Source organism: Asparagus officinalis, chromosome 8 (genome assembly GCF_001876935.1).
Source record: "Asparagus officinalis chromosome 8, Aspof.V1, whole genome shotgun sequence".
Taxonomy (NCBI): Eukaryota; Viridiplantae; Streptophyta; class Magnoliopsida; order Asparagales; family Asparagaceae; genus Asparagus; species Asparagus officinalis.
In genome coordinates, this window is record NC_033801.1 from 127593605 (window position 1) to 127607770 (window position 14166).

Sequence of the window (14166 nt, forward strand, 5' to 3'; positions counted from 1 at the left end):
TAACAGTTGGTTTTTTATTCTATTTTTGGGCCTGGGGGTGGTGGTCAGGGTGGGGGCAGGGACAGGTGGTTATTCTTCCGGCTGTTTTTGAAAGATAAAAAAGGAAGATTTTGTTAAATTTTAAGCCTCTGATGTTTAGTTTTATTTTACCGAAAAAGATTTTTTTTTCTTCTGTAGGGATTTGAAAGGGCACTCTTGTGCATCCAATCACATGGCAATATAGATCCTGACTTGGATACTTTCTCGATTGAGGCACACATGATTGATGAAATAAAAAAGCTCAGGGACATGGCCGCAACATTAGTTGCATCACATTCTGGTATTCACTTTCGACGGTTGAAACTTAAGTATGTTAATTCTATAGGTTAAGTTCACTCTTTATTAAAATATTTCTGAGCTGAATATGGTGCTTTCAGTTTTGAGGTAAGACCATAAAGAAGAAAAGGGCTTGTCATATTATCGCTATGTAGACCCTTATATAGCTTAAATGCCTGCAGCGAAGCTTATCTGCTTATTTCTCATTGGGGATTAGGATTGAAGTGGCATGGCAAGACATAGGTTTAGTGCGTTGCTAGAGGAAACAAACATTCTGTACTCTGTGTGCTAGAGCACGAAAAGAGCTTAAATGTCGTCAAAGTAACTAAAATATAAGGAGGAAAGATAAAGGAGCATAGTTGACATTAAAGAGTCATAAATGTTTCTTGAAGAGAGCCAATTTACAAGACAAGAACCTTGTGACACCAATATCGGATGTGTAAAACTTAGCTTCAAAGCATGAAACTCAAATAAAATGAGGAAATGCTGCTGGTACCTAACTGAAGGCAAAGGCCTTCAGGAAACAAAGAGAAATCAGAAAGTGTGAAGCCATGTAATATGTAAAACTGTGTTTTTTCCCCCTCTCCATGCGCCTTCACTCTGTAATTGACCCCTTATTATGGAGAATGGCAGAGGACGCTAGTGACACTTTTATTTACACTGAGCAAATCTGCTTGCCTCTTTGATATATTAGAATTTACATACCTTGAAATATATTACAGTCATGGTCATTGTTATCGAGGCGCGCGCCCCGGGCACGCCCCGGGCGCGGGGTGTTGCGGGCTGGGACAATTGTGCCCCGCACCAGAGGCAGAGCGCTGCACACACACGAGGCGCACGCCTCACGTGTGCCTCATGTGCGCCTCGTGTGCGCCTCGTTTGCGCTTAACACCTGTATCATGTAATAAACTCTTTCTTCTGTTTTTTTAAAAATAATTTACATATTACATATTTACATCAAGTAATAGACTCTTTCTTGCTAGTTGCTAATCCATACTCCATCTTTTCATGTTTAACCTATAAAAAGAAAACAGTAATTAGTAATTTAGTATACTTGTTTGCTAATTATAACTTCTCTAATTAGCATGCTAACTAGAAAATTATGAACATGTAAATATGTAATTGTTATCCATCTTTTCATACCAACTAACAAATAGCAATTAAGAATGCTAACTAGAAAATTATGAATAATCATGTTTGGTAATCACTTAATTGTTACTTAAAAATACATATATCATATTTTAAATGAAAATACATATTTCTAATTTGTTAGTTGCTTGTTTTGTTTCATAGACTTTTGCTTATGTTGGAGATTATCTTGCATTGTGATTTGTGGAAACTTATGAACTATGAAGCACGGACACGCATAACATGAAGCCGTGTCGTGTCGTGTCCGTGTCGGACACACGTGTCGAACACACGTATCATATGTATTTTTTAGGATTTGCCTCGTGTCGGCGTGTCGGATGGCCGTGTCGAATCCGTGTCCGTGCTACATAGCTTATGAACTTTTCTATGTCATGCATGCTAATTAAGACTCTTTCGTGATTTAGTAGGTGAAATTATATTTCGTAGTCTTTTTATGTGACAATTTATAAACATGTTGCTTATATGCTTCTTTGTCTTATGTTAAAAAATATTAGTTTGGGTTGTGCGCCTCAATTCAATGAAGCGCGCGCATCGTTGTGCGCCTTGCGCATGGTACGCGTAAGGGGCCTTTGCGCCTCGCATTGCGCCTTGCGCCTCGATAACACTGGTCATGATTCTCTTTTCTGTCTTTCCTACTCCTGACTGCCTATGTTCTATTTAGTTTCAGTTTAGCAATGGTTTTCTTATTTATTAGAAAAAGTTTGAGGTCATAATGTATCTTTATCTGATATGAAGTTGGATTCTGGTTATAGACAACCGTTGCAAATCTATAATGTGGATCTATAATCAACATTTATTTTGATCTTAAATTTGTTATGGTTATCTGATCCTTAGACCTTACACTTTTTCTGCAAGTCTGAATTGTTGAAACTGATATTTATGTAATTGTCCTTTGGCTTAGGAAATGTCCAATAACTAAGTCCTGGATAAATTATTATAGAACTTTCTGCCTTCGAGAAAATGCGTTACCGGTCATCCAACTTGGAGTGTGTAATGGGCTTTTGTATGAGGATGTAATTTTAGAAACTGAGTGACATACAAATCAAACCTATATTTTCCGTTTCATATTCATTTATGGGTTAATATAAGACTCAGAGGCATACCTTGTGGTGAACATTCTAGAAAAATTGGCATCACTTATTAGAATTTTGATCCAGACTACGTGTTTTGGTAAGACTACATCTGTTACCATTGCAGTCGAACCAGGAGTATCAAGTTTAATTTATCTTTGGGCTTTTTTAATCATCGAAAAATTTCTAACAATTTTCAATGTTGTTTTTAAAAAAATTACTTTGATAATTAGTTTCTAAGCACTTCTTGCCCTTGGATATTAACTAGTCTATACAGAATCGGCCAACTACATGAAGAGAAAAGCTATTCACGATGAAGGAAAGTGGACCTCACGTTCAGATAAGAGACAAGAAGTTGCAAGCGTAACGTTCAGGAATGGAATTAAGAGAAGAAACATGATGAAACTACAACAGAGTCAGCGCTTGCTTCAGAACACCACGCCTTAAGCAATTGCCAATCCAAGTATATGACATTTGTTTTCAAAGGTAACAGATATCTTTAATCATCTTTTGACGCAACTCTGTTTGCTTGCACAATAAAGGATACTTAGTTCCTTGGCATACATGGAAATTTTAAGCTTCTGGTTTCTCTTCCGTTAATCCTGAAATCCTCAGTTTCTTTAAGCCTTTAAGGATAGCGCTAATAGTACCTATTATCTTTGTGCTACTTTACTATTAGAATGAGAAAGTGAATTTACTTCCTCCATCGTCCACCTCAAGATAAAGAGGAACTTCGCATCATTCATCATTCATTTGAGTCAGAAATAATAACAAGAAAAGTATTATTGTTTAAGACTGCTCTTACTCTTAATCAAGATGCAGATTATACTCACCCAGGGTTTAGTATAATCTGCATGTTTTTTTTTCTGCAAAAGGTGCTAGTTCCTGACCTCTCCCAGTTAGCAATTGAGTGATTAAAACAATATAATATTTAGTATTCTTTCTGGATTTTCTAAACTTATTAAATTTGGTGTGCTTAGGCATGATAGGAACATGTAAATAGGTTAACGTTTTTACCTTTGTTTCTTTTTACCCCATAAGATGAAGGCTGTAGCACCCTAGCACTTGAGAGTTTTTAAATGATCAACTTTCCATTCCTACAGCTAGCAGTTTTGTTGCCATTAATGATATTTTACCAGCCTCGTCTATTTCTTACTAGTTTAATAGCCTGTGTATGAACCATCAAATTGAGTATAAGAGCTCAATTTCTTATATTATCACCTCAGTGATTTTTCTTTTAGTTAGATAATTAGGAAATAAAGATGCTAAAGGTCACTCTTGTTTGGGTCAAAAGTTGATGTTTTCATTGTCATCGAATCTATTACAACTTTGGTCATTACAATAAACTCAAATAAAAAGTTGATCTTTTTATAAGATCTCCTTTATATAATGAAAATAAAGATTACAACTCTTGTCAAACAACGCAACGAACGTTTATCACCCGCTGCTTGCGTGAGATCTTTGCCTGTGCCGGGGACGTTAATATCCGTGGACCGCCGCGGATCAGATCCGGTTAACAGATTGATGAACAAAACTCTTACTTCACGAAGAAAGTAATCGCTACAGCGGTAATCTCGACCAAGTGAGATCACGACTCTTCTCGGGATTTAAGATCAAGCTTAAATCCGGAGGAATAGGGGACGGGTCTCGAGTCTCTCGAACTCCACTCTTTATGCGCAGGAGATCGTCAAGATCCGCTAACCCTTACTGTAAATTCGTGGCTCCACTCTCCAATTCGGCAGCGCTTCGCCCTCTTGATCTCCTCTTTAAAATGGAGGTCTTTGGCTCATATTTATAGGCCTCGGATGCGGTTATTTGGATGGGACTGATGGATTTCTCTGTATCTTCAGTTAACAACCGTACAATCACAATATCAGATCAGTTGGAACGCTCAGGAACACTCAAATCCCAAAAGAATCCGTCAAAGAACCGAAAAAAACTAACTTTTGGCCGAACAGTCACCCATGGCTCGGCCTTGGCCGGGCCACCAAATGGTGGCTCGGCCTTGGCCGGGCCACCAAATGGTGACTCGNTCGTGGCCGAGCCACTGGTCTGATCGGGTCGCTTTGGCGCGACTCGGCCGCCAGGGGCTTTATCTGTTTTCCGGGTTTTGACTTGTTCCGTCGTTACGCGTATTTCGTTGTTTCGTTGATCTGTACGCTGTTTTGGTGGCCGATGAGCGTGCGGGCCACTTGGTTTGCCGATTTGGTGGCTGGTGAGTACACGAGCCACTTGGAGGTGGTCGGTGAGTGCATAGGCTACCCGGTTCGCCGTTTCGCTTCATGTGTTCATCAGCATCGGATAATCCTCTTAGACTTAGATAGTGGCATTCATCATCTTCTCTCTATCTCGAGCTGTGCGTGGATACCTATAGGCATTTTTAGACGCCTACAGATACCCCCTCCAAAGTATTTCAGACTCATTCTTTTATGGAGGAGTCTGGAATGCTTTGGATATGATAGTCCCCCGCCTTTAGTCGGTGTTAAAGGACCTGTGAACTGTTTCAATTCTTGACTTCCTCAGCCTTCAGTCTATCCAGTGCTTTGTCGAATAGATGAAGTTCTTCCGACGCTGCGTTTATCGTCTGACCGTTATCGAAGTCTCGAATCGGAATTGGTGAGTTAGTTTTGGCTCGTGTCATTGAGTTGACTTTGAACTGATTATCTTTGTCGCAACGCGTTGACCTAGGGCTACGCGTTGCTCGGCGTTGGCCTTAGGGTTTTGTATTGATCGGCGTTGACTTTCATCGCAACGCGTTGACTGGCGTTAATACAGTTTATACTCGTACGTTTGCTGGAGTATACACAATTTAAGCTCTTAAGGCATTGGAGCGTGGCGATCCCAAATTTTAGGCTGCAGGACCAACTATTAAAGTTGTTTCGTCTGCAGATATGGATCTTATCCCGAAGTCGTTGGATGCTCAAGTCACGAGACCAACTAATGGGGCTGGTGTGTCAGTGATTTTCGCATATATAGGATTTTTGGCAAACCTTCAGCCATCAACGGGTTTGATGAGCCTTTACCGGCTACCGTTTGAGTCGGGCTAGCATGCGGATTGTTTCGGGTTTGATGAGCCTTTACCGGCTACCGTTTGAGTCGGGCTAGCATGCGGATTGTTTAAGTCTGTTCCGCACGTGACGTTATGCTAAAAGAGTTAACTCTTTTAGTGCTACGATATTGAATACGTAGACTTCGTCTTTCTCACGTGAAAAGACTAAACGGCGACGCGTATTAGGCGTTGACTTTAAGTTTTTTGGCAAACCTTCAGCCTTTAACGGGTTTGATGTGCCTTTACCGATTACCGTTTGAATCGGGCTTGTATGCGGATTGTTTAAGTCCGTTCCGTATGTAACGTTATGCTAAAAGAGTTAACTCTTTTAGTGCTACGATATTGTTTAAGTCCGTTCCGTATGTAACGTTATGCTAAAAGAGTTAACTCTTTTAGTGCTACGATATTGAATACGTAGACTTCGTCTTTCTCACGGGAATAGACTACCCGGCAACGCGTGTTAGACGTTGACTTATCCCTTCTTAGGATTCGGGATAAAATTCCCCGTGCGTATGAGGCACGGATTTTAGTGTTATTAATAATAACCTGCCACAATATCGAATATGTGGGCTTTTGTCCTTTTTACGGTAAAAGACTGACCGGCACGCGTGTTAGGCGTTGACTTATTTCTACTTAGGCTTCGGGATAAAATTTTTCATGCATAAAAAACATGGATTTTTGTTGCTATGATGCTGAATACGAGACTCGGTCGTTTTTATGGGAACGAACCACCCAACAACGCGGGTTAAACACTGACTCATCCCTACTTAGGCTTCGGGATAAAATACCTCAGATTGGTATTCTGGTGTCTTTTTCAACCGATAAAAGACTAAACCGCCAACACGTGTTAGGTGTTGACTTATCCCTGTTCAGGATTCCGGATAAAATTCCCCGTGCGTGTGAGACACAGATTTTGGTGTTATTAATAACAACCTGCCACAATATCGAATATGTGAGCTTTTGTCCTTTTACGGTAAAAGATTGACCGGCAACGCGTATTAGGCGTTGACTTATCCCTACTTAGGCTCCGGGATAAAATTCCTTATGCATAAAAGACATGGATTTTTGTTACTACGATGCTGAATACGTAGACTCGGTCGTTTTTATGGGAACGAACCACCCAACAACGCGGGTTAAGCGCCTACGATGCTGAATACGTAGACTCGGTCGTTTTTATGGGAACGAACCACCCAACAACGCGGGTTAAGCGCTGACTCATCCCTACTTAGGCTTCGGGATAAAATGCCCCAGATTGGTATTCTGGTGTCTTTTTCAACCGGTAAAAGACTAAACCGGAAACACGTGTTAGGTGTTGACTTATCCCTGCTCAGGATTCGGGATAAAATTCCCCGTGTGTGTGAGGCACGGATTTTGATGTTATTAATAACAACCTGCCATAATATCGAATATGTGGGCTTTTGTCCTTTTTACGGTAAAAGACTGACCGACAACGCATGTTAGGCGTTGACTTATCCCTACTTAGGATTCGGGATAAAATTCCCCGTGCGTGTGAGGCACGGATTTTGGCGTTATTAATAACAACCTGCCACAATATCGAATATGTGGGCTTTTGTCCTTTTTACGGTGAAAGACTGACCGGCAACGCGTGTTAGGCGTTGACTTATCCCTACTTAGGCTTCGGAATAAAATTTCCCGTGTGTGTGAGGCACGGATTTTAGGAGTTGAAAAAGTGGTGTCTTCTCTTGGGGCAAAGACGAACCCGATGCGGGAGAGGAAGAATTTTATATTCTATCTCCCAAAGCTGAAGAAGAAGAATTTTATATTCTATCTCCAGTTACAAAAGGAAACTCAAAGTGGGATCTCTACTTTAAGAATCCGGGAAGGTGAAACTAAGAGTGGGATCTCTACTCCGAGAATCAAAAAGATTCGGATAACCCTAACTGTCGGAAAGTTTGATTACCGAACTAAAGATGGATTTCTCGTTTATCGAGAGTGAATTGTGATTTTGGTCCTTACTGTAGGAAGGTTTGACCAAGCGGGAGTTTGAGGTGATCTTAACTGTAGGAGTGTTTGATCACTCGATTTGAAAACGGGCCTCTCGTTCATTGAAAGAATCGAGAGGAGATTCTGGCCGTGGTCCTAACTGTAGAAATGTTTGACCAGGTGGGAGGTTTGAGGCGATCCTAACTGTAGGAATGTTTGATCGCTCGATTGGCGAGCCTCTTGTTCATTGGAGGAATCGAGAGGGGATTTTGACCGTGGTCCTAACTGTAGGAAGGTTTGACCAAGTGGACAGTAGGAGTGGGAGTACAGAGGGGATTTTGACCGTGGTCCTAACTGTAGGAAGGTTTGACCAAGTGGACAGTAGGAGTGGGAGTACAAATCACAGTGGGAGTGTTGACTTGTACAAATCACTCAGTAGGGGTTCTTGGTGTTAAGTGATAAAGACTTAACACTAAGGGGTTTGACAATTCATCAAGGATTGATAGATCAAACTTCTAATCATTATATCCGGACTCTAACCATGAAAGTGTTGAGTGCATGAACATAGCGGAAGTTTGAATGGATTAAACAGGAAAGAATTTTGGTGGTCTCATCGTCAATTAGTCTGATCGGTGGGGGATTCTGTGGTGGGAGACTGTGAGTCGTCAAACACCAATGAGAGTTTTGTGAGGGAAAATTGATCAAATGAAGTGATCAAATCTCATCTCAGCAAAAGAGTGTTCGGAAATCATAATAGGTGTTTAGTGTTTATCACTTTGTTCATAATGATCGGGTTATCCCTAAGAATATTATATTTAACATTCTTCCGGGAACTTCCCGTTACATGAATTATCCACCCACAGCTTTCTTTGCAAAACTGAGTGTAACGAGGAATACGTTATCCTCAGTCATATGTTCGGGTTATCCTTAAGAATATAAGATTTTCTAGGAACTTACCGTTACATAAATCATCCACCCCCAGCTTTCTTTGCAAAACTGAGTATAATGAGGAGTACGTTATCCTCAGTCGCATGTTCGGGTTATCCTTAAGAATGTAAGATTCTCTAGGAACTTCCCGTTACATAAATCATCCACCCCCAGCTTTCTTTGCGAAACCGGGTTTAACATTGTACTTAGTTGGATGACCGAGAAGCAGTTTATACTCGTATACTTTTTGGAGTGTAGGAAAGAGCAGTTTATACTCTTATACTTATTGGAGTCTTCATTTGACTTAATTGAGCGATATAACGCCGGCTTCAACCAAGGTTTGGATGCTATTCTTGAGTGCAAAGCAATCCTTGGTGGGATGAAGGACCCTCCTGTGGTACGCACAGTACTTTGGATCCGCAGTATTGTCAGCTTCCTCCTGATTTACGATAGATGGTAGCTTGATCTTGTTGTTTTCAAGGAGGGATTCGAAGATGACTGGAACGTCTTCGTCCTTGAAGGAATACTCTTTTTGGAGTCTCGGGTCTGAAGTCTTTTGCTGTCTTTGGGATTGCTGTTGTGACGTTTGATTAGCATCAATAGCAGCTGCAGGTGCCTTGCCCTTACCACGGGAGGTGAAGTTCGAGTTCGGAGGATTAGCCGTCGGTTGGCTCCTCTCGGCCTTCTTCCTTCGGAGGAAGCGTTCGGCTTGTTCACCGCGCACCTTCAAGTCTTTCAATATCTCAATAGATAGGTTGTTATGACATGTCTGGAGGATGAAGTCCTCCGTGATTGGATCTCGGCAGTTCATTGCTTTATTCCGGAAGTGCTTGACGAAGTCGTCGACTGTCTCATCATCTTCTTGTTTCTCATCGAAAAGTGTCCTGATGGATACCTCGTCGTCGTCGTCAAAGAAATTGTCGAGGAATGAACTCTCCATATCGTCCCGGTTGTTAATACTTCCGGGCTTAAGACGGCGGTACCAATCGAAGGTCGGCCCGTGAAGGGTACCAACGAATGACCGAACCATCAAAGCTTCATTGCCGGAGATCATGCCCAAGTGAGACTTGAAGTAGATCAAATGCTGAGTGAGCGAACCCTTCCCATCAAACAGTGTGAAATTGATCAGGTTGAACTTCGCCGGATACGGGATTGAATCCCACTCTCTCGGATATGAACACGGAATACCGGTCCTTTTCACCTCTCAAGCAGACATCAGAGCGTTGATTTTGCTCTCTAGATCTTTTATTTTCTCATCCTCACTCGTATCGGGGCTTGGACGATTCTTAAGAGGAATAACGGGGCCACCCCCAGTGTTGTCATTATTGGTAGGACCACCCCTAGCGTTTTGGTCAAGGGGAGGGTTCTCAGTATTGAGACGTTCATCCACATCTGAATCGCTACCTACTTGGTCAGCAAGGTTACGACGGCTGGATTCACCGAACTGATTGGACAGAGCCCGAATTTGTTGGTCATGCTCTTCCCTCATTCGTAGCATAGCCATTTCCATTTCGATCTTGAATGCCTCTTTCTGTTTGGTTAGAGCATCCTCGAGAATTTTGGCGATTTGCTCGGTGTTGATCATGAATGCCTCGTGCGATTGTCCTGGACTAGACACCGTTTGGTCAGAAGCGACTGCAGAGTTAGCATCTGATGCTTCATCATCGGAGGATAATCCCCTCTGCATTCTCAGATAATCTCTTTGTCTAATAGTTCCTGATCGCAACCAGGTTAGACGATGAGATATAAGCGGGTCAAAGCTAGAAGGTCGAATCGACTTTCCCTTATCAGTCATATTTATGGTGACTTCCGGGAGTTCGTCACCTTGAACAGCTGATCGCTTTTTACGGAGACGCTTTGGTCTGGATTTGGCCATTCCGTTAGAGATCCTCTCGAATACCGAGACCCTCTGCGGAGCGGTCTTGGGGCAGCTACACGCTGATAATACTGCCCTGATAATATTTGTGCACGGACAATGAGAGTCCGTTTCTCAGGTACTTCTCTTTCGAGATCTGTTCGTACCCCCAGCCCGATAGTACAACTCATCGGTCTGAAGACCGGAGTAACCTATCGTGTGTTGGCATGACTCCCCTGGTATAACACCGTTGTCTGACGAACACGTTTCCTTCTGAGAGCTTGCTGCCTTATTGGCGTTCTTAAGAGTCACGTGCTTGGAGCTAAGCTTTTGGGAGCGCGAGCTTTTGACGGGCTCTTGGTCTTCAATTCGCCTTCCGAGACGATCAATTGCAGGGGTTTTCCCATTATACAAAGGCCCTGACTTGTTGCGAGGGCGTGTGCGACCCCCAGCTCGAGTGGTTGCTCGGGGTTCAGTCACCGGACCCAAGCGTTCTTTGATCGGAACTTTACCTCGATCCTCGTGCAAAGGACCCAAGCGATCTGTCATCCTTATCTTGAAACGAGACGAGTCTCTGTAGTCGTGAGGCTTCACCGGAAGTTGTTAGACCCTAGAGGGGGGGTGATTAGGGTCTTATGCTAATCTAATCCGATTAAATGCCAATTAAAACTTATTAACAGGTTATCCTAGCAAGTATGAAATACAACAATGTATATGAGCTAGGATAAGTAATATGAACAACAAAGAGATATATCCTATATGATGAATATGTATATATGCAAGGATATATAAACAACACAAGAGTAAAATAAACAATCTACACAAGTGATAGGGCAATATGATGAGCAATACACAAAGGCGATATAAGATATGAAAACAAGAATAAGAACGCCAATGCAATCACAAACACACGATATGATCACGGAGTTCGGACCTTCCGTCCTACGTCTCCGCTCCCCACTCCCGGGGAGAAATCCACTATCACAACCGGGTTTTCTACGCTCACCCGAACAACGTTTACACCTCACAATACAATCACTATGTAATCACACCTCACACACTAAGTGTTGGTCCTAGCCCGTGTCCTCCTCCTCAAGTGCTCGGTTACAACCTCTCCCTAGGCAACAAATATAAATTGTTCTCTAATATAGATGAGAACACAATAAAAGCCCACACTCAATGCTACAACTCTCACAACCCTAATATATTATGAATGCAAATACAATAAGCTCAAAGTGGGTGTGTGTAACAATGAGTGAAATCAAATCTAAACTCAATATAAAACTAGCTTTAATAGAATTGATAATTAACAAATAACAAATGAAAGCTAGAGTAGAGTTTAGAAAACTTCTCAATGGAAGACAAGATGGAGAGATGGAGATTGGAGCCCAAACATGAAGATGATCTCCTCAAGCTCTTGTGAAATTGATTCCTCAAAACAAACTCTCAATTTGCTTAAAAGCTTTTTAAACACACTTAAACCAAACTAAAACCCTTGTTAAAAACTTTCTTAAACTTGTTTAAAAACTCTCATTAGTTAACTTGAAAGTTGAAGGCAATGGGGTATTTATACCCTCTCACAACTCAGCCAAAAACGTGAGCAAAAGACAAAAAACAACGGTAAAAAAACTAGCCGTTGGAAGCAGAAAAAGACCTCGTCGGTCGACCGGAATTTTTATCGGTCGACCGGAAAATTTCATCGGTCGACCGGTCGACCGGACCGGTCGACCGACAGTCTCTCTGTCGCCCAGTGAGCATTTAAACTCAGGTTCGGTTTTGTAAAATCAATTAAAAATAGTAAAACAGCTCCAAAAATTATGAAATTTTGTAGGAAGGTTCTAGACATATATAATGACATGTTAGAGAAAGAATTTCTGAAAAATATTTTCCCAATTGAGAGAAATAAATATTTGAACACAGATTTACAGTTTCTGAAAAACTGCTGACATACACGATTTTGTAAAATCAATTGGGCATAGTAAATCAACTCCAAAAATAGTAAAAACTGGAGGAAAGTTTCTAAACATGTATATAAACATGTCAAAGAAAGTATTTCTTGAATATCACTTCCCATTTATGAAAACTCATCTATTTTGTAAAACATGCACGAACATGCACGAACGAAAAACATGATTTTGTAAATTCCATTAAACATAACAAATCAATTCCAAACTTGATGAAACTTTACGAAATATTTATAAACATGAAAACAAACATGTTAGAAAAAGAATTTCTCAAATTGAATTTCCATTTGTGAAAACTCATGTATTTTGCAAGTATGTCCAAAACATGAAAACCTAAAACCATGCATGTATATATATAACTATATATATACATAGAAACCAAATACATGTGTGTATATGATATTGAGCTTAAGGTACTTAACACACATAATATAAAATGTAAACTAGATTACCCAAGCTTGATCTTGATCTTTATTGTAGCTCAACTTGGTACACATGCGGATGAAGCTTGAACTTGATCTTTAACTTGAATTGTATGTTGCTTTACTCCACAATTCCGCCAACCTCCATTTGATTTGATCGTGAATGCTCGATTCCATCCATCCTCCAACTCGTTGTTTGCCTAGAATAAATACGAAAACACAAACACTAGACAAACAACATTAGTTGTAAATTGTTTGTAAATCATCATTAAAACAAGAAGGCCAACAGAAGTGTGGAATCTATTGGGACATGAATAGGGGCCGTCGGAAACTCAGACGAGACTGTAGGAAGTGAATTAGCAGTGAAACGGGCCGAACCAGTCCGAATTTTGCTCAAACCACCATTTGGTGGTTTGACTTTGGCAGAGCCACCATTTGGTGGTTTGAATTTGGCCGAGCCACCATTTGGTTGTTTGAATTTGGCTGAGCCACCATTTGGTGGTTTGAATTTGGCCGAGCCACTATTTGGTTTTCTGGTTTTTCGATGCCTTCGGGTACCGTTTGGGTTGTTTTTTATGCCGGTTTGGACTTTGGCCTCCAGACTCGGCGTGATCTTGGTGGCTTCTTGACCACTTCTTTCTGCTTCAGCTTCTGCGCTTCTCGCACGAGGATCCGTGCGTGCACAATCAAGGCATGATGCTTCTGAATGCGCTCCTCGAGGGTTGAGCGGGTCCGTTTGACTTGGATCCATTCATTCGCTGTTGGCTTGGAAGATACGCCATTCATTTGCTGCTGAGGGGGTTTGCACCTTCTGGACTTCAGATCCGCTTCGTAGCGAATCCCGTCAACCGGCTCCAAAGCCTTACCGAGTCGACGCGCAAGTCGTTGGCGCTGTTTTTGGCGTGCCCTCTTTGATAGGGTTGACGTGCCTTCTGCAATTAACTCCTTGGAGGAGGAAAGGTCCAAATCTGTAGATCCGGGCTCATTGGAGGCCAGAGGGGCATTACAAGGCGAGGTTGCAGCGGCAACTGGGGCCTTGATCTTCCTGTGCTTGCAAGGGGCGGAGGATCTGGAGGAGGAGGACGATAGATACTCCTTACATTTCAGTTGGTCGAACTCGTACTCGACCTTTTCGTAAACCGGGATCTGGATCCGTGGTTGCGGCACGACAGCTTCGGCAGCGAAGCTGTTGGCTCCCACTGTGGTCGCCAGCTTGTTTGGGTCAAAAGTTGATGTTTTCATTGTCATCGAATCTATTACAACTTTGGTCATTACAATAAACTCAAATAAAAAGTTGATCTTTTTATAAGATCTCCTTTATACAATGAAAATAAAGATTACAACTCTTGTCAAACAGTACAACGGACGTTTATCACCCGCTGCTTGCGTGGGATCTTTGTGTTAGACCCTAGAGGGGGGGATTAGGGTCTTATGCTAATCTAATCCGATTTAAATGCCAATTAAAATTAAT

General features: G+C 41.7%; 1 protein-coding gene across 2 annotated transcripts in view; it reads left to right on the forward strand.

Annotated features, from left to right (window-relative positions):
• Positions 1-3134, forward strand: part of LOC109822780 — an 11200-nt gene extending 8066 nt beyond the window's left edge. The window contains exons 4-5 of one of the 2 annotated variants that reach the window (XM_020389022.1): positions 178-319; positions 2803-3134. In XM_020389022.1, the coding sequence (XP_020244611.1) occupies positions 178-319; positions 2803-2981 (321 nt within the window). In that variant the 3' untranslated portion in view covers positions 2982-3134. The remainder of the gene's footprint in view (positions 1-177; positions 320-2802) is intronic. The other variant, XM_020389023.1, reaches the window with a different exon arrangement.